The sequence below is a fragment of the Sorex fumeus genome, unplaced genomic scaffold (assembly GCF_029834395.1).
Source record: "Sorex fumeus unplaced genomic scaffold, SorFum_2.1 ptg000037l, whole genome shotgun sequence".
Taxonomy (NCBI): domain Eukaryota; kingdom Metazoa; phylum Chordata; class Mammalia; order Eulipotyphla; family Soricidae; genus Sorex; species Sorex fumeus.
In genome coordinates, this window is record NW_026606094.1 from 15,120,484 (window position 1) to 15,147,119 (window position 26,636).

General features: G+C 43.8%; 1 protein-coding gene across 5 annotated transcripts in view; it reads right to left on the reverse strand.

Annotated features, from left to right (window-relative positions):
* The window catches only part of ST7 (suppression of tumorigenicity 7), a 309,460-nt gene extending 286,467 nt beyond the window's left edge, over positions 1–22,993 (reverse strand). For all 5 annotated transcript variants that reach the window (XM_056117971.1, XM_056117969.1, XM_056117970.1 and 2 more), the window contains exon 1: positions 22,785–22,993. In XM_056117971.1, the coding sequence (XP_055973946.1) occupies positions 22,785–22,935 (151 nt within the window). In that variant the 5' untranslated portion in view covers positions 22,936–22,993. The remainder of the gene's footprint in view (positions 1–22,784) is intronic.
* Positions 22,994–26,636: the final 3,643 nt, after the last annotated feature.

A 26,636-nucleotide genomic window follows, 5' to 3' on the forward strand; every position in this document is an offset into this window, starting at 1 on the left:
TGATTGTTCCCAGTGTCCCACCCGCCTCTGTGGCAGATATCATCCTTCTTACTCTCTCTTTACTTTTGGGCATTAAGGTTTGCAATACAGATACTTAGTGGCCATCGTGTTTAGTCCTCGATCTACTTTCAGCACACATCTCCCATCCTGGGTGATCCCTCCAATCATCATTGACTTAGTGGTTCCTTCTCCATCCCAATTGCCTTTGCCCCCAGCACATGATGCCAGCTTCCAATCTATGGCATGACCCTCCTGGCCGTTTTCTCTACTGTCCTTAGATGTTAGTATCATATTGTGCTACTTTATATTCCACAAATGAGTGCAGTCATTCAATGTCTGTCAATTACAGTAAATGTTTTAAATACAAATGTATATACAGAAAATGTAAATCAAAATAATACTATGCTATTTGGCACCCTTCAAACTAACAAAAAAATGTAGAAATTTGGTTAAATTTGGGTAATATTATTAATTAGGAAAGAAACAGCTTGCATAGATTGCTGGTGGACTACAGGACAATATAACCACTGTGGCAAATTGAATCATAATCTTTTATACCCTTCATGTGTTAGAATTATGGCCTCTGTCTTAATAATTCTGCAAAGCTACCCATCTGCTCATGTTTTCCCCTTCCTCTCATTCTCTCTTCCTTTAATTTTCCCTTTTTGTCATTCTTTCATTTTGGGCCATACCCATCTGTGCTCAGGGCTTACTCCTGGCTCTATACTCAGAGTCCAATCCTGGCAGTACTCAGGGACCATATGGGGTGCCAAGGATCAAACTCAGGTCAGCTGAGTGCAAGCAAATACCCTACCTACCCACTCTACGATTTCTGGCCCAAAGGAATAAATTTCCTTCTACTTTTCCTGACCTCACTCATCCCATAGGACACACCCGTGCACGTGCACACACACACACACACACACACACACACACACACACACACACACTGACGTTAGGTGTGGTTCTGCTGTGATCTGCTCTAGACAATGGAAAGTAGCAAGAAGTGAAAATGACCCAGTTCTATATATGGGTCACAACAGGTCTTACATATTTCCACTTGCCTACTTTATGCTTTAGATGACAACAGATATGGCAGAAAGAGTAAGAAAAGTAGATTAGAACTGAAAACGGTCTCAACCCAACATCCAACCAATAAATAGGGGAGAACATTTATTGTTTTAAGCCACAACCTATTTTCTTTTGTTTTGGGGATGACACATTCAGCTGTGCTCAGGGCTTATCCAGGCTCTGTATTCAGGGATCATTCCTGGTGATGCTCAGGGGGACCATTTAATTCAACCATTTAATCAGCATACGCAGTGCTGGGGATATAACCAGAGTTAACTGTGTTCAAAACAAGTGTCTTACCTGCTACACTACCTCTCCAGTCCATAAGCCACAAAATATTTAACCAGGGGCTTGGAACATGGTACAGTGGTTAGAGCATATACCAAGTGCATGTGAGACCCTAACTCATTCCCCATATCCCCATGGTCCCCTGCCCCAAGCATTTACTGTGTTTAGTCTTGGAGGTACCCAAGCACCACCAGATGTGGCCTTGGCGATTCAGCAAACACCAAAGGGCATAAGTGTCACAAGCCTCAGGATTCAACCATTTAATCAGGTTGTAAGAGAACTGCCAGGGTGCCGAGAATACCGCTTGGAAGGACTCACCTGTAGCACTATCCTGTAGCACTGTCCTTGCATTGTTTATCGATTTGCTTGAGCGGGCACCAAGAATGTCTCCATTGTGAGATTTGTTACTGTTTTTGGCATATCGAATACACCACAGGGAGTTTGCCAGGCTCTGCTGGGTGGGCGGGATACTCTCAGTAGCTTGTTGGCCTGAGAGGGAAGGAGGAATTGAACCTGGGTCGGCCACATGCAAGGCAAATGCCCTACCTGCTGTGCTATCACTCCAGCCCTTACCACCAGACAAAAATTTATTGATGGGGCTGGAGATATATAGGAGTATGTAGAATGCTTATCTTACAACTGACCCAGGTTTGATCCCCGCATCAAACATAGTCACCTGAGCCCCACCAGGAGTGATCCCTGAGTGCAGAGCCAGGAGTGAGCCTAGCACAGGTGCTGCTACTTCTCATTTACCCACCTTCAATCTCACCAAATACAACAGCCTCCACTCAGGGAATTCCTCTCTTCCACTATAAAGTTTTCCACTTCTCTTCGTACCTTTAAGTCTCTGCCAAAAGCAGATTGAGAGTGGCTTTCGCCATGACTTCCTTGTTACAGCAATTCTGAATAAATAGCCCTTACTGGTTCCCATTTGGAAAGTCTCTGTTTATTTCCACAGGGGAAAGCAAAGCTCTTCTCACCCTGTGTGTGGATTATGCCAAGTGACTTTCATCCTAAGAGTCAAATATTTGAAGTGGGGAGGGGAGTAACTTGACAAACACAAAGACAGCCAAGTGATCGGGGTCAATACCAACAGGGATGACCAGTTGATAGTATGTACCTCTCCTGTGTGATGAAATGGTACTTTGATTCTGTGCTCTTCCTCCCAAAACTAAAATCTCATTAAAATCAAGAGAAAAAGAGTGAGCAAATCACAATCACACAACAGTTTACAAAATACCTACCCAATACTCCTTACCCAATATCAAGAGTTAAGGAGCCTATTCTGCATGCAGCTAAACCAAGCCCTGTTCCAAGCACCTCATGGTCCCCCAGGCATCTATAGGTGCAGCTGCAGCTCTCTCTCTCTCTCTGTCTCTCGCTACCCCCTTCTCTCACTGTCCTTCTTCTCCTCCCCCACCCATTTGGGAAGTATGGCACTTAGTTCTTGTCCAGAGTTATCATTTCCCAATTATCATTGTCGTAATAGGAACCATGGTTATTAAATATAAGTGGTACCCCTGATATAATTCTGGAAAACAAACAGACATTTGATAAAAAAAATTAAGAAAAGTGAGATAAAGTACCAACTTCAACTCACATGTCAATGTTGTTTACTAACTGCAACAAATGCACCATACTAATTGCAGTTACTAGGGGAAACTGGGCCTAAAGTCTATGGGAGCTCTATATACTCTTAGTAATTTTTCTGTGAATCTAAACACATTCTATAAAGTACAGATGATATTAAGACGACAGAAAATCAATGTGAGTACTTAGAGTAAAATGCTGAAAACTAAATGTGTTGCTGTGCTTTAAAATTAAACAGAGTTGTACAGCTGATGAATCTTCACTTGTTCAACTGAGTATCCGCATAGAGGAACCTCAAATTTGAGTCAAATACTGCTGGTGGGGAACCCTGTTACACTATCTGCTGTCTTCTTCAGTATAGGTAAAATAATAATTAGAATTTAATTTTAATCCCTTATGAGGAAGCCCAACAGATTTCACCTTTTCTCCCTTTCCCATCGTCCCATCAGCCACACTTGCAATTTCCTGAAGGCAACAAGTGGTTTGATGTCCCTCAGTATACCAGTTTCCAGGGCCGGAGTGATACTACAGTAGATAGAGCACTTGCCTTGCATCCTGCCAACTTGGGTTCGAGCCCCAGCATCCTACATAGTCCCCCAAGACTCAGCAGGAATAATTCTCTAGTGCAGAGACAGGAGTACCCCTTAAACATCTCTGGGTGGGGCCCAAAAACAAAAGACAAACAAATTCCAGCCTAAGAAAACATTATTCCTAGGATAATCTGGAATTTCTAGAGCAAAGCTCATCCCAGCAAGGAGAGCAATAATTTTTCCTGGTCAGGTATTTGTCTGTCCCTGCAGGGGCTACTCATTTCCGACTAGGTAAGGACTGACTATGATCCTGCATCTCTTTCCCTTTCTGTACTAAGCACCTTGAAAACAGAGCCAACACCTGCTCATCTTTCTATTCTACCACACCTACACCACCAACTGTGACTTGTTAATAGTATGAATCAATAAAGTTATTATTTGATGGCAAGGGACCAAAGGTTCAAGAGGAAAAGTCCTTTTCCGTATTGCAAAAAAAAAAAAATCAATAAGAACAAAATCTAGGAACAGATTCCCATGATTTGGCTTTGAAATTGTCAGTGAGACTTAAGCAGTTCTGGGAAATTATTTACATAGGCAATGGGGCCAGACAGATAGTACAGTGGCCAAGGGACTTCCTTTGCATGCAAAGGATGCCAGGTCAATCCCTGACATCACATATGCTCCTCCAAGCACCACCCAAAGTGACACCTGTGCATAGAGCAAGAAGTAATCCCTGAGCACCACCAGTTGGTTTTTCAAATGTGTGTGTGTGTGTGGGGGGGGGGGGGGGGGGGGGAGGAAGATAAACAAAAAAGGACTAAGCACAAGAGAACTGAGGAGTAAAAGTTTAAAATAGATCATAAAAGCATAATTGTGGAACCAGGAACAGAGCCTCTACTGCTGTCACAAATCTCTCTAAAATAAAACAGAAAATATACTGAAAAATAAACAGAAAAATATACAGGAAAAAAATATGCATGTAACAATGAAGAAGAATAAGATGCATTTCAAGGGTCAGGGGGCAGGGTGGAGAAAATAGAATGGGGGCAGGGCGGGGGGAGCCAATCTAAAACCTGTCTCAAGAAAAAGCTGACTGAGTCAGGCCCTGAGAATACTAAACAAGGTCAGGATTACAGAAGTCAGGGCCCACAGCTATAGCCCTCTATGGTACTGAGCACTTAAATTGTGCCAGGTGCTGTGATAATGCATTGCAATTTTAGCACCTGTAATTCTCATTGTCCTCAGTTGTAGATAAGGTAACTAGTTTGAAGATCACAGAACTAGTAAAATAACGAAGCTGTGCTGAAATGGGGTAAGGGCACAATTGCGTTTTACTGAAGTCGATAATTCAGGAGTAGTCAAACGGGATACGATTAGCAGAAAGGCCGGGTGGGTCAGGACCTGTAACACTCACTGGACCAGTCAGCCCTGGAACCTGCCCACTCGGAAACAACTAACGCTGTTTGACCAAGTTACTCTTTAATGTCCCCAGCTACCATGACAACAGAAACCAGTGACAACAGCGACTCAAAGCATCAGGATCCAGAAATGACAGCAGCACAGCTAGTATGCTCACAGACAGGGCTGTGCGAATTGTCGGTTAGAGCGATAGAACAGTGGTAAGGCGTTTGCCTTGCATGGGCCAACCCGGCCAACTCAATTCCTCCACCCCTCTGAGAGAGCCCGGCAAGCTACACAGAGTATCCTGCCTGCACGACAGAGCCTGGCAAGCTCCCCATGGCATATTCGATATGCCAAAACAAGTCTCACAATGGAGATGTTACTGGGCCCACTCAAGCAAATTGATGAACAACGGGAGGGCAGTGCAGTGCAGTGCTATTCATGCATATACATCCTTCACCGTAAACCTCCAGGCAAGAATAGCCTGAGAAACCCAAGTTTACTTGTTTCTTAGTGAAGGTAAGTGTGTCCCTTAGTGAAGCAAAGTGTATCCCTGCATATTTGCAACATCAAAAGCAGCTTGGAATTTTTTGTTTATTTATTTCTTAGGTTGTTGTTGTTGTTGTTGTTGTTGTTGTTCTTTGGTTTTTGGTTTTTAGGCCACCCCTGCAATGCTCAAGGGTCACCCCTGGTCTTGTACTCAGGAATTACTCCTGGCAGTGTTCACAGGACCACATGGGATTCTGGGGATCAAACCCAGGTCCGCAGAGTGCAAGACAAATGCTTTACCCCCTGTACTGTATCTCTGGCCCAGATTGCTTATTTCTAAAAGTAGGAAGAAGTGGGGCTGGAGCGAAGCGGGTAGGGTGCTTGCCTTGCACGTGGCTGACCCGGGTTCGATTCCCAGCATCCCATATGGTCCCCCGAGCACCGCCAGGAGTGATTCCTTAGTACAAAGCCAGGAGTAACCCCTGAGCATTGCTGGGTGTGACTCCAAAAAAAAAGCAAAAAAAAAAAGGAGGAAGAAGTTGTCAGTATATAATACTGGCTGCAAAACGCAAAAGCAACCTGTTCTCCAAAGTCTCAAAGAAAAGGAGGCTGAACGCTACAAGAGCAGTTGTCCTTTAAATGCAACGCTAAAATAATTTCATTAACATAGTTGTGCTTCCTTTCTAGGAAGGCATGAGAGCTTAGCTTATACTATTAAAACCTCCAGTAAGAAGGTCTAGGGAGATAGCTTAGAAGACAGCAGTGCATGCTCTGCAGGTTTGGGTTCAACCCCTGGCACTACATTGGACCCCTGCAAGCACCACTGGGGATGGCCCCCAAAGCAGCAAAATAAAAATAAACAGGATCTCTAACAAATACATTTATCATAAAATATGGACACCATCTACTTCTTAATTTTCAATCTTCTTGCTGGTTAGTCAATACTAAAATACTAAAAATACTAAGAAAAAATATGAAGCCAAATACATAGCATTAACATTAAATCATACATCACTTTCACTGTCACTGTCCTGTTGTTCATTGATTTGCTCGAGCGGGCCCAGTAACGTCTCCATTGTGACACTTGTTACTGTGTTTGGCATATCGAATACGGCACAGGGAGCTTGCCAGGCTTTGCTGTGCGAGCAAGATACCCTCGGTAGCTTGCCAGGCTCTCCAAGGGGGGCGGAGGAATCGAACTCGGGTCTGTCATGTTGGTCGCTTGCAAGGCAAACACCCTACTGCTGTGCTATCGCTCCAGCACAAATCATACATATTTAATGAAAGATAACATTTTATTTAAATAACATGGCCTCAGCAAAGGAGTGTAACCACTAATAGATATGCTGTCTTTATATCTTCATACTTTTATACCTTCTTTTGTTTTCACTACAGAGGAATGTATGTTAAGAATAACTTTATTTTTTACTTATAGGTCATGTTTATTTCTGGAGCCTGAGCTAGACAAGAAACAACGGACAACCACAATATTCAAGACACAGCAGTCAAGAAAAGCATTTCCTAGGACCATGGTTGCATGCTTCCCTCTACCCGAGGGCCCCAGCCTGCTAATCTCTCTACTTAGTAATATTATTTGCTTCCCCTTCGGATTAAGTAATAAGAAATCTCTGTTATCTCACAGAAGCCAGAAGATTTTCTTGCAAGTTTTGAATTTAGATCCTCTCCTGCTTGAACGGCAACATGCTGTCTGCTCATCTTCTAAAAGTATCTCACTACTCATCACCCTCACATACATTCTTATGGTTCAAACTGAAAGTGTTCATTTTTCATAATTTAGCTGTCTTGAAATTTATTAGAAAGGATTACATACTCTTCCATAGGCAAACAATAAAAACTGTCGTTTTTAAAAAAAGACATTTTTTGAGATAATTCGATAGCCCAACTAATTAAACTTCCTACCGTCACTCACCCTTCATTGCTGTTATGTGGTTATCACTTCTGTACCTTCTCTTCCATGATTTATTCAAATCATGGAAAATAAATGCTTCAGTTTTGGAGAGTCACTTTTTCTCCAGTTTATTTGATTTACTGTAAGACTTTTATATATATATATATATTGGATTCTCAAGATTTTACTTAATGCTGATACATATACAAGTGCCAGAGAATTGTATTTTAGAGAAAATACAATTGAGAAGCAAGTTTCTAATATTACAAATAAATTATGATTTTGTCTCGCACTTTGCCTCTTTGTGCCAGGGTACAATCTGAAACCTTCTCCCTGCTAAAAAGAGCCAGGAAAAGGGGAAAAGTGTCTCTCTCTCTAACCTATTAAGTCTTCTGAGTCTGAACTAAGTGAAATATAGTAGTCTTATTTTTTAATAAAAAAATACCATAGGATAAATGGATATACCTGATAAACTTTCATTATATATATTGCAAATCATAAGGCCCAAAAGGAAATAGAGAAAGAGAAAGAGAAAGAGAAAGGAAAAGTGCCTGCCATAGAGGCAGGTATGTGGGGGACGACGGTAGGGGACTGGGGGCATTGGTGATGGGAAATGTACAATAGGGAAGGGATGGGTGTTGGAGCATTATATGACTGAAACCCAATCATTAACAAGTTTTTACTTGTGTATATCACTGATTCAATTAAACAAAAATTTTTTAAAGATACCATAGGAATCCCCCTCTCCCTCCCACAGAGAACAAGGGAAAAGTACAACATAGATCCCAACAGTTCTGAGTATGCAACACATGAGACTGTGTCTGCACAGAGTCATGTTTATGAAGAATTTCCAAAGAGTCCAAGAGCATCATTTTGTTAGTTCTATCGTTAATGTTCAATGACCAGCATCCAACAATTTTTTTGAAAAGATAATTTTGGTAGGGAAGAAACACTCTTCCCAAGAGAAGACAACACAACTAGAAAACTGAGAAAGCTTCAGAACAATTACCTATTGCTAATCAATGAATAACATATTAGGATGGAATATAAGCAACTTCCAAACAAAGCCCAGAAAAGCCCTTTAACTCGATACCACGTAGAAATCTAGACACAAACACACTACTTGCATTTCAAAACCACTGTTTTAAAGATACAACATATGGTTCCAGACACTTCACTGTGCTATTTTTTCACATTGCCAAACTATTAGTTATTTTAAATCCACATTATTGAACCTAAGAGAGTCCTTTAAAGTCCTCTATGGGCCTTCACAATTTCTCCAAAAGACTGACACTTAACCAAGATTCTTTATTAGATCTGAAGGTCAACTTAGGAAAGAAAGCTAGGGTTCTCCACAGAGTATGCTCATACTTAGCACACTTTCGGTTTTTCTAAATTTCGGAAAGGAAAAATTGTTCTCTCGGATAAACGCTGTCTTATTTAGTCGCAAGATTTAGTAACCTCAATTTAAAAAGTGACTCCTCTGGCAGAGCCACAGCTAATATAAAACACTGCCAGAGCTAACTGGGGCCTGTCAGCTTCTTATTTTAGCACAGTAGGTCATACAGGAATCTCTGCTCTGTTTGAATGATTGGTAAGAGTAATGCGTGAGCAACTACCCCACTCCATTCTAACACTCAAAGATGAATGTTATAAAATAGTCTCCCACTTTGGGAAATGCAAAACTCTATAGAAGTCCCTTTACAGAGACATCTGAAGTTCTGCAGTAAGGATGTGGGAGGTGTTTCTAGGTTTCCACAAAGATAATATTCTATAGTATGGTTACAAACAACTGAATGGTTTTTTATTTTTTATTTTTTTATTTATATTATATTTATATTTTATTCAGTGGTGTGCAATTTTGGAGTCTTCCTTTAAAGTAATTTCACTGTGAGAGACAAATTCTATAGAAGACAAGCCTCAAAAGAAACAAGCTACTAAAAATGAATTTTGTTGCTGTTGTTTTACAGCTTATTCCTGGCTCCGTGCTTAGCGGTCACCACTGGCAGGACTCAGGGGACCCTATGAGGTTCTGGTGTTAGACTAGAGTGGGTCCACGTGCAAGGCAAACACCTTACCCACTGCACTATTTTTCAGCCCCACTAGCACTGTAGCACTGTAGAAGCTCTGTCTTTCCGCTGTTCATCGATTTGCTCGAGCGGGCACCAGGATGGTCTCCATTGTGAGACTTGTTGTTACTGTTTTTGGCATATCGAATACGCAATGAGGACTTGCCAGGCTTAGCTGTGCTGACAGGATACTCTCAGTAGTTTGCCAGGCTCTCCAAGGAGGATGGAGGAATCAAACCCAGGTCAGCCTCATGCAAAGCAAACGCCCTACCCACTGTGCTATCACTCCGCACCACTAACTGAATTTACATAGCTGTTGATAATCCACAAAGCACCTTCTCATTCACCATTTCACATCAAGTTGTATTCCAGTCCAATTCTCTACCAGCCAAGAGCAACTTGCTCAATCCACACAAACAATAAAAGAATGCACTGGTTTGTGTCATTTTGCAGTTTAAGTATAAAATAAATAGTTGCATTTGTCCATGTGTACACATTCCGTCAATCCCATTCCAGGGCCCTGACCCTTACCCCAACCCCAATAAGACTGGACCACATCACTCATTTTCCCTTCTCTCCCCTTAGTGTTCTCCTCTTCTTAATTTCTCCATTATTTTCACTATGAGCAATCACACCTTCTGAATACCTGGGAATCATGGAACACTCCTTGTCTTTGAGCTCTTGACCCTGTTACTTTACAAAGATCCTTCTATGTCTTTCAGTTATAAGTCAAATAACCCAACCTCAAACGCTGAATATTAGCAATATCTCTTTGAACCATGGCTGTTCTTTACAGCCTTAGGTGGTAAACGTAAAATAAGGCCACCAATGCCATCATTCTGAGATGGCCTTTTAAAATACCCTAATTAAGCCATGGACGGGGTGTGGGGGTATTTATTTGGCAGGGCCGGGGATCAAATCCAGATCTCCTTATTGAATACCTATTATAAATCATCATGAACAACTTTGCAAACTAGTGTTTATATAAAGTATAGGGGGGAAATTTTACATAAGTAGGCCTTACTTATTTCATGTAAACTCCAAAATTATTACCACAGAATTTCTTTAAAAGATTTCTTCATGATAGGTAAGGCATAATTATTTCCATAATGAGATCCAAATGTAAAATGAAATTTAATGCAATATACTTTAGGTTCCAGTGTTAAAAACTTACTTATGTAAATGAGACTAATGAGAATAAGCATTTTATTATATTATACTAAAAAAGTTTTATTTTCTTTATCTACACAGGTTAAAATTATATAGCAATCACAAATTGACTCTCACTGATTTATTTTCTGATCATTCTATTTTCCATTTCGCAAAGTTTTGTTGGAACAAGTAATATAAAGAAAATGTGTTATGTGCCAAGGAGGCAAGCTAGGGATGGGAGAGAGAATGGGGACATTGGTGGAAGTAAGGTCATACTGGTCATGTTGGAAAACTAAATGCTTCAAACAACTGTATAATGAACAACTTTGTAAATCATGGTGTTTATAATAAAAATAAAATTTAAAAAAATTTAGGTTCCCTGCATGCTGGGTTTGCACCATTAAGAAACTAATAGATCTGTATTGCAAACTATAATGCCCCAAAGCAGAGACAGAGTATGGGGAAGCAAGGAAGCCATGCAAGCAGGGGGAGGGTGGGAAAGGGGGGGGGGGGTACCAGGGATATTGGTGGTGGGGAACGTGCACTGGCGGAGGGATGGGTGTTTGATCATTGTGTGACTGTAACCCAAACATGAAAGCTTGTAACTATCTCATGGTGGCTCAATAAAATTTAAAAAAAAAGAAGAAGAAAAGAAAGATACTAATAGATCCAGGGTCCATTTTTTAAAGTCAAAAATATTTGTAGGTAACCTTATTCCACTCTCTTAAATTACAAAAGTACCCTTTGCCTCGGCCTCCCGAGCATGTTAAACGTCACTTTCTATTCTCAGACCTTCCCCGCGGCCCGCACGCAGACTAAGCGAGCGGCTCCCTACCCCAGAGCGTGCGTGCTCCTGGCCCACGGACGGGACCCCATCGCCGGACGACCTGACGGGCTGCGATAGCACAGCGGGTAGGGCGTTCGCCTTACAAGCGGCCAACATGGCCGACCCGAGTTCAATTCCTCCGCCCCTCTCGGAGAGCCCGGCAAGCTACCGAGAGTATTTGATATGCCAGACACAGTAACAACAAAGTCTCCAATGGAGACGTTACTGGGCCCGCTCGAGCAAATCGACGATCAACGGGAGGGCCTTTACCTTTACCTTTACCTTTACCCTTTGCCTAACCGTAAGCACATCTCCAGTCTGCTGGAGATGTGCTTACAATTTTTTGTGTAAATAACATAAAATAAAAAATAGGGGCTGGAGCGATAGCACAGCGGATAGGCCATTTGCCTTGCATGTGGCCAACCTGGGTTCAATCCCCGGCATCCCATATGGTTCCCCAAGCACTGCCAGGAGGAATTTCTGAGTGCAGAGCCAGGAGTAACCCATGTGCATCGCTGGGTATGACCCAAAAAAGCAAAAATAAATAAATAAATAAATAAATAAATAAATAAAATAAAAAATATGTGTAAAATATTTTCACACATATCACAGAGCAATGACCATAGAGTTGAAATAAAAAGATGCAAAAACCATGCTCTTAAGTTCTTCTAAATATAGCAAGGGATACAGGAGCTTCCAAAAGTGACCACGCTTTCATATGCACTCATAAATTCAGTTGCTTTCCCATCCAAACACATTTCCCCGAGTGTTCTCTTGCACTGCCTCCTTTAAAGGACAACATATTATACCAGTGCCCAACTTGCTTTGAATGATTTCCATTCCTCATGTACAAAGTGAACTCTGGCTATTTTATGAGACAAAACAGACTTCTATGGATACACCCAGGGAGTCTGACAACCAATAATACAGCAGGCAGCACTGTGCCTGGTTCCTGTAAGAAGTCAATGAAGATTAATTCCCCATCCCTTTCTAGTTCCAATCAACCAACTTATCCTGGGTCCTGTTTTGAAAGTGCCTTCTAACATTTATGCTGCTGTTCTTCCGCTCAGTGGGAACCAAACAAACCCAGAAGCAATAGTTCACAGCCCAGAACATTAGAGGATGCTAACAGTTCAGTACAGGAACTGAGGGGAACACAACTGATGTTAATGCTGAGGCTAAAGACAAACTTAGAGTAACAATGCAACATCCATTCCACAGGCATCTGCCTCCCCAAATAAGTGAAAAAATGAACTTGTGGCTTTATGAACCAGTAGTTTTATGAATAAACTAACAAAGAATAGCTCCAAGTTGGTGAAAAACCTGGAATAACCAGGAATACAAAAAAAATTGCTTCATCTCTCCTGACATCTGCATAGGATTCCATTGTGTAGATGTACCAAAGTTTCTTTAACCAGTCATCTGTTCTAGGGCACTTGCGTTGTTTCCAGATTTTGGCTATTGTGAACAGTGCTGCAATGAAGATATAGGTACTGAATCTAAGGACAGTAGATACACGGGACAGATAGATTGTTCCATAGCTGGAAATCTGCCTCCTGAGCAAAGGGTAGAAGGCAGCTGGAATAGAGAAGGGATCACTAAGAGAAAGATGGCTGGAGGAATTGGTCAGGATGGGACATGTGTGCAGAAAGTAGATAAAGGACCAAACATGATAACCTCTCAGGGTCTGTATTGCAAACCATAATGCCCAAAAGTAGAGAGAGATTATGGGGAATCATGTCTGCCATGGAGGCAGAGGAGGGTGGGAAAGGGGGGTTATACCGACGATATTGGTGGTGTGGAACGTGCACTGGTATAGGGATGGGTGTTTGATCATTGTGTGATTGTAACCCAAACATGAAAGCTTATAATTATCTCAGGGTGATTCAATAAAATTTTAATAAATAAATAAATCTTTTAAAAAAATTGCTAATATAATGTTTAATTAATATTTTTGAGGGGGTTTTTTTGGGGGGGCACATCTGGAAGAGCTCAGAGATCACTCCTGGCAGGATTGGGAGGACCATACGAGGTGCCAGGGATCAAACCTGTGTCAGATGCATGCAATGCAAGCACCCTTCCCACTGTACTATCCCTCTAGCCTGCTAACATTTTTCAGCTAAGGTCAGGACTCAGTATTAAATATAGTGTCATTTTCTTAAGAGAGTCAAAAGTGCAGTGCATTCAGCTTTAAAAAATATTACTACACAGTTTGTCAAAGTAATTCTATCCTGGCTGGAGCGATAGCACAGCAGGTAGGGCATTTGCCTTGCACACGGCTGATCCGGGTTCGATTTCCAGCATCCCATATGGTCCCCCGAGCACCGCCGGGAGTGATTCCTGAGTGCATGAGCCAGGAGTAACCCCTGTGCATTGCCGGGTGTGACCCACAAAGAAAAGAAAAAAGTAATTCTATCTAGACTCCCTTCAGCCATTTATGATTCTCCTGGCTGTTCCATACCCTCAGCTTAGTGGGGTCAGTTTTGTAGTTTATTTTGTTGTGTTCTGTTTGTCTTTAGCCAAGCTGGTAGGTGTGGAGGGGTATTTCATTGTAGTTATAATTTTAATTTCTCTAAAGAATAAATATGTGAAAATCATTGAAAAAATAATATAAATAAATAAATATAGTCTTATTTAAAGTTAAAATTTGATTTTAAAATGGGTTATTGGGGCCAGCAAGATGGCTCAGTGATATGATACTTGCCTAACATGTGTAAGGCTCTGGGTTGAATCCCTGGCACCACAAGCACACCAGAAAAAATAAAATAGATATCATTAAACTCATCATATAAAAGAGGAGAGAGTTCTATACAGTAATTTGCCTAAGGTTACCCAAAAGACAACAAATAAGAATTTAAATTAATCCTCTTATTTTTTTTATCTTCTAATCTTTTTAATTCAGCAAACGGCATCTCATCACATCTGATACTTATTTCTTTTAACAGATACATAGTGCTTGAATGAGAAAGCAGCATTTCGGTCAAAGTAGCAATATATTCATTTCTATAATGCTAAAACTATTTCCATTCTAGTTTCTCATTAAACTTAAGAATGGCTTGAGAATTTACATACAAGTTGTACTATATGGAAAGTATCATGCTAAGTGAAATGAGTCAGAGAGAGAGGGACAGACATAGAAAGATTGCATTCATCTGGGGAACATAAAGTAACAAAATAGGAGACTAACACACAAGAATAGCCGAGATAAGTACCAGAAGGATTACTCCATGGCTTTGAGGACAGCCGCACATGCTAGGGGAAAAGGCAGCTCAAACAGAGAAGGGAGCACCAAATAAAGGGTGTTGGGAGGTTCCTCTCAGGATGGGAAATGCGTGATGAGAGTAGACTATAGTCCAAACAAGATTGCCATTCAATGTCTCTTTTGCAAACCACAGCACTCAAAAGGAGAGAGATAACAAAAGGGAATCCCACCACAGAAGTAGGGTGGGATGGGGGGATGGGGGGTGGAGGGATACTGGGATCATTGGTGGTGGAGAATGGGCACTGGTGGAGGGATGGGTATTTGATCATTGTATAACTGAAACCCAAGCACAAAAATTTGTAAGTCTACAACTGTACCTCATGGTGTTTCACTAATAAAAATTTAAGGAAAAAAAAAAAAGAATGGTTTGAGAGAGAGAGAGAGAGAGAGAGAGAATATGCAAATGCATGAGCTTAAAATTGTGAGTAAAGGGCCAGAGCAATATTATAGGGTATTTGCCTTGCATGGGCCAACTCAGGTTTGATCTCTGACATCCCATAATATCCTCTGGATTGCCAGGAGAAATTCCTGAACACAGGGCCAAGAGTAACCCTTGAGCATTGCCGGGTGTGGCCCCAAAACAAACAAGAAAATAATAATTTAATTTAAAATTAAAATTAAAGTGTGCTTAAATGTTTCCAATCACTTTAGATGATATATCAGTCTGCTAAGTTCCATAATGTCTGGCAAAATTGTTGAGAAGATTTCTCCACCAAATATTTCTTCTATTATCCTATCCTATTATCCCATCCCTATCCTATCCTATCAACATACGAGATCTTTTTCCATGTTAGTAGAACCCCAGATTCTATCCTAACATAATATGAGTTTTGAAGTTCCAAGATTATCTTTCAAACTGGTTTCCAATGTGATCAACATTTGTTAACGTTTTATATTAAGCTTACTTTGCAGTATGAATCAGAAAAATCTTCCTTAAATACTTCTATCAAGAATGGATTGAAAGATGAACATGTGGACCATCAGTAAAAAAATCAGGTAACCTTTTTTGATTGCTTGTTCTGTTTGGGGGTCATACCTGGTGATGATAAGCAGGGCCATGTGGTACAAGGGATCAAACCCAGGCCTCCCCTATGCAAAGCATATGTACTAGCCCTTGAAATTGCCAGGGTAATTTTTTCAGTTAAAACCAGAAAATGCAATTCAAAATCTAACAAGAAATTGGGGCTAGAGAGATCGCACAACATAGGGCTTGACTTAAAGGCAGCTGGCCCAGGTTCAATCCACGACATCCCATATGGTCGGTCCCAGGAGCAAACTAGTAATTCCTGAGTGCAGAGCCATAAACAATCCTTAAGCATTTCTCTGGATGGCACTCCCACACATACACATACACCAAAGAAAAGAAATAACTACATGCTAGATCATAAAATTGTTTCCGAGAGGACAGTGTTACTGCTGAGTCAATAACCAATTGACATCATTTCTCATTCATTCAACAAATGCATACTGAACGTGTCAGACACTTACTGTTCCAGATCCTAGATAAATAAGACAGACAAAACAAGATAAGAAGGTCCCTATCAGAGAGTTTACAGTCATGTGAGGGACAACTCTGAGAATGAAATAAATAACAAGCAAGAAGTATAATAAACAAGGCTGGAGAGATAAAGCAACAAGCTGGAGCACAAGCTTTGCATGCAGGAGCCTGAATCTGCATCCCAATACATGATTTCCCCACGCAGCCAGCCCTGAGCCAGGACTCACCCCAAAACACTGCTGGGTGTGGCCCTAAAATACAAAACAGAAAAGAAAAAAGCTACAATAATCAATGCTAAGTGCTATTCAGGGAATTCAAATCTGGTGAGTGACAGAATAGGCGGTTTAGATTGGGTCATTAGGGAAAGTACTGTTCGCAGAGATTACGAAGATGATTGGGCAAAAATCAGCTAGGAGGGGCTGGAACAATAGTACACTGGTATGGTGTTGGTCTTGCATGAAGCTAACCCAGGTTTAATCCTTGGCATCCCATAGGGTCTCCTGAGCTTGCCAGGAGTGATTCCTCTAGAATGAGGCTAACCCCAGGTTTAATCCTTGGCATCCCATAGGGTCTCCTGAGCTTGCCAGGAGTGATTCCTGAGCAGAGTCAGAAGCAAACTATGAGCATCACTATATGTGACCCAAAAATATCAAAAAAAAAAAAGAAAAGAAGGAAGGAAGGAAGGAAGGAAGGAAGGAAAGAAGGAAGGAAAGAAGGAAGGAAGAAGAAAGAAAATCAAGTAGGAAATTATTTTGGGTAGAAGGCACAGCTAATGCAAAGGCCCTAGGGCAGGGACAAGCTACACATGTTTAAAAATAAGAAAGAAAAACAACATTCCAGACTGTATTCTCAAGAAGAGGGGTGAAAGTTCAGGGAAAGGGGTAAGGAAGAGGTCAGAATATGAGACTTTATAAACCAGGGTAATACAATGTTGATTTTTTTTTTTCAGGAAGATGGAAAGTCACTAAAAGAAGCCACAGAAAATCTGAATTCTATGTGATTCTAATTCACTTAAGAATTGGAAGGGCTGGAGCAATAATACAGAAGGTAGGGCTCTTGCCTAGCACATAGCTGATCCAGATTTGATCCCTGGCAACCCAAATCGTCTCTCCTCAGAGCCCACCAGGAATAAGTGCAGGGTTAAGAGCAACCTAAGCATCTCTGGTTGTGCACCCCCAGCCCGGAAAAATAGCAATTAGATTCACTTACATTCATTAAGTCTGTGTATTGCTTTGGTTCTACACCCAATAAAATGTATTCTAAGACAATAAAGAGAACCCTAGAACTATATTTTTAAAAAAAATTAAGGGACATAAATCTACACTGTACATGTATGGGAATTGAGGGTCTAAGAAAAATTTTTAAAGTATCAGTCACATTGTTTCATTAACAGCAGAGAGAAACATTTCCAGCCAAAAAAAAAAAGAGATAACTACAGTTTATGGAATATACACCCTAAACTGGAAGTGCAGAATATTGTTCCTTTGGTGTTGGAGAGACTGTGCAGGAATGGAACATGAGGCTCTACAGAGGGAGCCCTGGGTTCAATCCCGGCCCCTGCGTGGTCCTCCAACGCCTCCACCTTCCAGAGCAAACCCCAAGCACTGAGCAGGGAGTAGCCCCCAAGCACCGCTGAGGGAAAACCAAAATCAAATAAAATTCAACCCTTTAGGTATTCTTTAATTGGACCGCTATCAATTAAACCCATCGCAGGACTTCTTAGCTTTGTGAGATGCCTATCAGGTCTATCAAAAACTGAAAACTTGGGGGCTGGACTATAGCACAGCGGGTAGGGCATTTGCCTTGCACACGGCTGACCCAGGTTTGATTCCAAGCATTCCATATGGTCCCCAGAGCACCAACTGAGTGCAGGAGTAACCCCTGAGCATTGCCGGGTGTGACCCAAAAAGCAAAAAAAAAAAAAAAAAAAAAAAAAAAACTGTAAACTTGAGGAGGCACATACCCAGGTTCACTATTCCAATCCTAACATACTAAGGAGGAAATGATTTGGAGAGGCTTCAACTGGTGAATGGTAAAGATATACCACGTGCAAGGAACTATACTGGAAAATAACTAGAATCTTGTAGAAGCTATAAAATGTGTGCAGAGACACACACATACATGAGACAGATATAGTCTATAAACACACAAGTATAACTCATGCAAGGTAAAAATTATCAAATTACTCTCAGAAAATAATATTACTATGAGAAATGGAGTAACTTTGGTTTGAAAAGATCATACGGCAACATTCACCGGTCCTAGTAGGCTGGGTGGGTTTCACAGATGAGAACATTTTAAACAACACACCTAGCAAGAGCAAAAGGACTAGGCAAAATGCTACCACACTGGCTAAGCAGTGGAGAATGTCCAATAAATTTAGAACTATTTTCAAAATGAAAATACTCAAAATGGAGCTGCACTCAGCTATGTGTCATCTCAGTTCAATGTCAGAATTCTGCATGTGTAGTTACATTAACACAAACCAAAAAATGACTAATAGTAACCTAGGTCAGACAATTACATTTGTCTTCCAACAAAAATAAAATAGTTAGGGGGCTGGAGCGATAGCACAGCAGGTAGGGCGTTTACCTTGCACACAGCCAACAAGGGTTCGAATTCCAGCATCCCATATGATCTCCTGAGCACCACCAGGAGTAATTCCTGAATTGCAGAGCCAGAAGTAACCCCTGAGCATCACCAGGTGTGACCCCAAAAGCAAATAATAATAATAATAATAATAATAATAACAATAATAATAATAAATAAATAAAAGCTATCAGAAAAAATAATAATACACTGTAGTCTGAGCAAGATATTCGGGTCATTTTTAAAAGAGCAAAACAGCCAGAGCTAGAACTATCTCAATAAGTCGAGTGCATGCTCTGAATACATGAGGTTCAGATTTGATGGGGCCCCATAACAGCCAAGAGTAGTATTCCAGCACAGAGCCAGCAGGGGACCTTGAGCACTGCCGAGTGTAGCCCCAGAACAAAAAATACAAGAAGAGAGAGAGAGAATTAATGCAATAGAAAATCAGAGGTATTTGAAAACCTTCTTATAAGGAAAGAAGTGAACTGGAAAACCCTTAATTTGCTAGGTACAAAAAAGGCAAAGATGCATGTTTTTTTAAAAAAAAAGGTTTATTATCAAAGCTTTAGATTCAGCATTTAAAAATCTCAGAACACAGGGTAATAATAAAGTGCTAGTAATTATATAGCATAAAGCAAATTATAGTTACCTTTTTTTAAATAGTGTGTTCTATGGGTTTGGCAAGATAGGAGAGGGGGAAAGAGATTTGCCTTGCTTGCAGATAGCCTAAGTTCGATCCCTGGCACTCCATTTGGTTCCATGAGCATTTCCAGGAGTTAATGCCTGAACACAGAGCCAGGAATAAGCCCCAAATACCACCAAGCATGGCCCAAAAATATGTAAGTGTTCTATTGTTTCTCCTGAATAATTTCCTGCATAACCACTACTATCTATGCCTAATTTTCTCTCCCTTTTTGGAAAAGCAGTGTTTCAGGATATTATCTGACTCAAACGCTGTCAACTAACAATACAAATGGGATTTTTTTTCTACATGTTGTTTGAAGTTCATTTTTTTGTTCCGTTATGAGTAGTACTGTTTTAACACTCTTCTACCCAATTCAAGGGCAAACATCAAACATTAATCATCAGTGACCATTGAGACAGTTCAAAAGACTGAAGAAATGCTTCATATGCCGGGATCCCCCGGTTCAATTGCCAGCACCATATGGTCCCCGAAGCACCAAGCTGACAGTAGCCACTGAGCATCAACTTGTGTGACCTCCCGTTCAACCCAGAAAACAATGATCAGTTAATAATCTAACCAAGGTGTGTCATTCCTAATATATTTTCTTTCTCTCATCTTTATCTGAGGGTCACAGCTGGTGATGTTGAGAGGCAGAGGCATCCCGGGACCTCAACTTCCAAAATTTACTTTTCACTACAAATTCCAGGTCTATGTGAAGATTTCTCAGCGTGGTTAAACAAAATCTGCACCTAGAATGAAGGCCGAGCAAAGGAAAGTGAGGGAAGTAGAACAGATGGGTAGCGATCCACACCAGAAAAAGAACTTTAATGGTAAACTTAACTTGAAAAACTCAGAGCTGCAAACATATCATTGTGTGTGACGGTATTTTTATTGCTTCAGACTCCATTTGCATTACCTGAGTCTTAACCTGCATCTACCTTCACACCTTCCAGTCTTGATGAGAAAAAACTCACCCCATTGGATCCCCAATTCACAACCTTGGAATTCTGTTCATCCTTCAAGTCTCACTCAGTTCAAGAGACATTCCTGCCAGTGCTGTGACCACCTTGCATCACAGGACATTGGACTCAGGTTGTACATTTTTTGAACTTAGCTTCAGTTTTACAAACTTGTAAATCTCCCCTCATCACAGCCCTTGTCACATGGGCAGGCATTTGAGAAATTAAAAAACCATGATCAGAGGAGACACATTCAACACAAAACATGATCCTGTTAAGAGAGCAATATGAAAGTTGCTACAGGAGACCAAGATATTAAGAACATGATGAGCAGATGTCCAAAACAACCGCAGAGCATTTAAAAAAAAAAAAAAAAAGATCCCACAACCTTTTAAATGCAGTACTGGACCTCTGTCAGGACTGGCTACCTCACCTGCCCTGGCCTCAGCTCCCCTGAGGAAGGCGGGCACCACACAGGCTCCTAAAAACAGCTCTCCATTCTGCAGCCTCTCCAGCAAGGGCCATGGAAAAGCACGCACCGCAGGGCTCAGCCACAGACAAATGAGGCCCATTAGAACACATTTAGATGGTGCTGGAGCCAGCTCCCCCACTGAACAGCAGGGTCTGGCCCTGTGGGGATGGGGAATTTCCCAGCAAATCGGAAGTAGCAAAACCTGGAGGAGGAAGGGGAGAGGGGGCAAGGAAAAGAGGGGAATTCACCGATAGGCATCTTTGGCGATTTTCCTACTATAACATCTCAAGTTTACTTAAAAGGAGAGGCGGGCCTTGCAAAAGCTTTTGATGTCTGCCACTGTCTTTTCTGAAAACCTTCACTTGTGTGTGTGTGTGGGGGGGGGGGCGTTTCTTGTAACTGCAGGCCCCAAAACCGATGCCCCAGACCCACACGTCATGCCCCACCATCTCACACTGAAAGAGATGAAAAGTTCTCCCTGCCCTTCTCCTTCCCACTTTCTAAGGCTGCAATGAGCCACACATGGAACAGAAGTCCAGCCTCCCAGGAGAAAAGTGTTCCAGGCCCTCCACGCTGCGTCTGTCCAGGGCTCAGCCCACCTAGCCAGTTTCCACCGCTTGGTTCTCCAGAAGCCCAGTTGTTCACATGGTCCCTCTCTGTACGTGTTGCCAAAGGCGCTGGCACAAACACTCGGTGTCCAGGTGCCAGGAGCACACCTCCCCGTTTTCTCCCGGTAACTCTAGCCGCCCGGCCGGCGGGAGAGAGGAGACATCTGCAGATTCCCACCCTCGGAGGAGCAGATTTCCAGGCCGCCCAGGGCTGCAACCCTCCCCACGGGCCAACCAACTACACCAGGCATGCCCGAGTCGTCTCCGCACTGCTTCTGGGGCTGTTTGATTTTCGGGGCTGTTTCTCCCCTCGAGTCCGGGGGCCGGCCGCCGGGGGTTTAGGACTCACTGCCCATCACCTTCTGCATGCACACCTGCGGCCTGAACCTAAACTCCTGGACGGGACCGGTGAGTTCCTCCTGACCCGGTATGATAGGGGATTGGGAACAAGGGCCTGGGTTGGGGATTGTGTGGGTGGCGATGATTAAGAATCCCCATAAACTCCAGACATGCCGTCTTCTTTCTTCTTCCGGTCCCTTGTTAACCCGACACGTCTCCTAAAGTCCCCCCCTGGGGCCTATCGGGGCTCCCCCTGGCCTGCAGCATCCGAGCTGCTCTGAGCGACGGGGTGGGCTTTACACCCGACTCCGGGTGCGCAAATACCAGGGAGGCGCCCAAAGGAGGACCCGCCGAGTGGGTGGGAGGCACCCGACCCACCACCGCGGGGGGCGGGGGATCCGTCTTTTTTGGGGGGGGATCCCTCCTGGGCACCCACCCCTGACAGTAACCCCAAGAGGGCGCCCGCGACCTCTCCCCCTGCACACCACCCCCCTCCAGTCGCACTCCACTTGGGACGCTCCGCACCCGGGGCCCCGAGGGGGTGACGCGGGACTGGGTCGGGCGCGGCGGAGCCGTCGGGGGTGGTGGAGGGGTGGTCCCCGCGCGACACCGTGGGGGGGGGGGCGGTGCGCTCTGCCACCCGTCGCGCTCGCCCGCCTGCCCGCCCTCCCGACCGACCCGCGGCGGCGGTGGGTGAGCGGCGGCGTGGCTCGTCCCCGCGCGCTGGGCCGCCGGCCTGCGCGAAGGCCACGGGCCACCCCCCACACACACACCTCCCCTCCCCGGGGTCGAGCCGAGCCGAGCCGAGCGGCCGTCGGCGTCCGGGTGCGCGTCCCCGCGAGCGTGAGCGCGTCCCCGCGTGCGCGCGCCCGCGGATCCCCCACCGCACACACTCCCCCCCCCCACCCACACACACACCTCCCGCCCCTACTCCTCCGCCCCCGGCGGGCCCGCGCGAGTTGCACTAACTTTCCGGGGCCGGGGGGAGGGGCGGGCGGCGCGGGGTGGAGGGAGGCGGAGGGGGGGCGGCCTCGGGGGTAGTACCTGTGCTCAGATTGTCGTTGATTTTCAAGGGCACCCGCAAGACGTAGACGAGGAAGAGCACGACGAAGAACCACACGGTCCAGAGATAGGTCCACGACCAAACTATGCAGGACTTGAGCTGCTCCAGGAAGCCCGTGCCCGCTTCAGCCATGTTTCGGCGCGGCGCGGGGCGGCCGCGGCGCTCGGCGTCGGCCGGGATGATTCACCCCCCCCCCCCCACCCCCCGCCTCGGGGCGCGCTGCGCTCGCCGCCGCCGCCGCCGCCACCCGGGAGCACCCACCCCCCCACACACACCCACCCACCCTGGGAGCCCGCCTGCCTGCCCGGGACGACGCGGGCGCGGCGGGGACGGGCGCGCGGGCCTGCTCCCGTGCAAACGCTGCTGGCCAACTCGCTGCCAGTGGCTTGGGTGGCGCGGTCACGTGGCCGCGGCCCCCTCGCGCTCCCATGCCAGGTCCAGCGCCGGGTCCCGGAGGAAGCGGCTGGACTGGACGCGGGGAGGGTGCGCTACCGTGGATCCGAGGGCTCCTCCGCACGGAGGAAGGGAAACCGAGGCAGCGGCCCGCGCGCCGGTCCTCGCCGAGAGGGCGGGCTGGAATTCGGTTCCCCACGACGACGGGTCCCGGGAAGAGGACGGTGAGGGGGGTGGTTGCCCTGAGGGCTGGTGGTGTACGGACCTCCCCCCCGACCCCCCCCTTGGTCCCCTTCTCCAGTGTCAGGCTGGGAGAAAGCAAGTCCGGGCCACTAAGAAAAGGAAGATGCGATCCGGGTAGTAGTAGGCCCGAGGGGAGCCCACCCGGGGAGCAGGTGGGGGGGGGGGGGGGCGCACACGCGCTCTCCCTGGAGATGCGCGTCCTGGAAGCATCGCTGGGGTTTCCAAAGAGACCGTGACAGCGGGGAAGTTGGTCCAGTTTTGAAGATGATCGCGGTGCTACTGAGTGTGTGTATTATATGCACACATTTATAACACATTCCCTGGGATGATTTTGGTATATTTTTGAAATGGCAGTACTTAACAAAAAAGTAAATTTCAAACTTTTCTTTTTCTTTTCTTTTTTTCTTTTTTTTCTTTTTTTTTTTTTTTGGTCTGAACGGAATTCAATGTTTTCTTTGATCAGATAAAAATTGGAAATCGTTTTCTCGCCAAAATTTCTCCTTCTTGGTATTCAATGGTAAAGGAAGTCCTTGTGGTTTTCCGATCTACAGCCAAGCTATTTTTAGAGTTCTGAGCACTCCACAGAGTATTTTATGCCAACTTTTCTCACGGTGGAGCTACTGGTGGTATACATAAAAGAAAACTCTCACACTCTCACAGATGCCGGCCGCTGTTTCTCCATACATTTGATCTACTACTGTAGTGACAGGCAGCAAGATAAAAGAAACTGACTTGCACAGTTTTTAATAGTTTTTCATAACTATGAATTTTTTTTTTTTTGGAGTGGGTGAAGGCTTGTAGTGTTCAGGGTTTACTTCTAGCTCTATGCTCAGAAATCCATCCTGGCAGTACTTGGGAGGGGGAGGGGAGGAGTCATATGTTGTGCGGGGGATCAACCCTGGGTCAGCACAAAGCAAGCACCTTACCCATTGTACTATCTCCCTGACTCTCCACCAATTTGTTTTCATGATAGGTAATTTGTTTATTGAGATAATATCAGCTCACACTAGTCTATAGTTCACTGTCACTGTCACTATCCTCCCGTTGTTCATCTATTTGCTGGAGCAGGCCCAGTAAAGTCTCCATTTTGAGACATGTTGTTACTGTGTTTGGCATATCAAATACATCACAGGTAGCTTGCCAGTCTATAGGTAATATCTCTCAAATATCTGCCCTCTATCAAAGCCCCAATTGCCTTTCTCCCCACTCCATTTCCCCTCTTTCACCCATAATCACACCCATTATTCACTTTCCCCTCCCATTCCAGTAACTTGCTGTAAGAAACCAAGGTTTAGTTTGGCCTGTTTTTTTTTATTGTTGTTGTTGTTGTTGTTGCTTTCTTGACAGACCATATGTGAAGTCATTTGTATCTTTCTCTTTCTGACTTATGCAGAAACACCTCCAGTTTCATCCACGCTATTGCAATAGCAAGATTTCATCTCATAGCTGCATGGTATTCCACTATGTTAAATACTACATCTTTATTCATTCATCTCAGTTTGTTTGTATATCTTGGTAATTGCAAATAGAGATGCAATGAATATAGGGGTGGAATTTTTTTTTTCAAATTAGTGCCAGCAACAACTTTTGTATCTAACAAGGATATCTTTGTTCTCAATGGATTGAAACAACATGAACCACCTCTTTGATGTAATGATTAAGGGTCTCTGCAGTAGAATTACCTACTTAAAGAAACATTGTAGCACATTGTTTCCCTTGCCTTTCTGGGGCTTGCAACCACAAATGGAGGTGGGGTTTAAAACGTATCTTTGCACTTGAACCCCCAGCTGAGGGGGTGTGATCTCCTGGCGCATGACTCTGGGCTCTGTGAGGAGTGGTGTCGAAAGAGATTCTGGTTTTCAAAGTCGGCAGAAACACTTAGGTTTCACAGTTACTTAGCATTGCACACACTAATCCAAAGAACCAACCGCAAAATTACGCAAAGGGGAATTAAAGACATAGAAGGGAGGGTTGACAGAATCTTAGAGACTGGTAGAGCCGCAGGGTGAAGTGAAGGTCAAAATGGCTCTGAAGTGGGGTCATCCATAAATAATTACATCCCTAATCATCTCTTGACCACCTCCCAGTGGGATGGCCCACAGCCACACCAACTTTACCACATCCACAGCTCATTTCTTCCTCACCTCCAATTTTTCCTCCTTCTAGAGTTCCACCAGGGCACTGACACCCCACTTCCAGCTTCCTGATCAGAAATCTGAAAATCAATTTTACACAGATCCCTCTCTTACCTTCTGTCCTATCTACATTCAACCAGACACAATTTAAAGATACAACTGGAATACGTCACTTCTCTCTATTTCAGATCCTTCACCTGTTTTTCATTTCTACTAGCCCAGTCAACTCTCAAAGGACAAGGCAATGGGTTTTCATACCTCTACTTTGACACACTGAACACCACCCCACCATCATTGCTGTCATCGTCGTTGTCATCACCATTACCACATACTCTCTCCATCCATCTTTATTCTTCTGTCTCTACCAGAATTACTTCTTAAAGAATAAATCTGTGAAGATACCCTGCTTAAGATCCTTTAAGGTCACTCCTACTATACCCTAATACTGGATAAACTCGAGGTGGTCCACAGATCCTTTGAGGGCATTCCCAACAATCATGCAGCCTCACATTCTACCCCTTTCACTCAGACCACCAGCATTTTGATGGGCATGCCTGCCATCTCTTTAATGCCTTCAGAGATCTGCTCCATAGAGCTTGCCTCTGGTCTTCCTTGTGCATCCCTCTTTCAACGGATAACAACTTAGTAGAGATACACTTAACATATCACCCTCATGGTGACACCAGCTCCCTTCTGTACCCAGAGTTCACCATCCCTACCCTGAGATGCAGCAAAGCAGAAAATTTATGGTGGGTTATTAGGACAGAGGCTTGGAGAGAGAAAATAATGGAGGGACTATTCCTAACCCTGCCACTCACTACCTGCTTGCTGAGATTCTCTAGATAGTTTCTTCCTCCTATAATGGGCTACACTTGTATCTATGTCAAACTGTTGTTGGAAAGATTCAGTAAGATACATACCAAGCATGTTTAGCACAAGTCTAATCAGTATTTTTCCTTTCTGTAATTCAAGGCCTTTAATGTTAAGTAAGTAATTTGTTTGTGTGCTTTTGTTATCTTCTTACATCCTAGTAGAAATTTAGCACATCAGACATGCTCAATA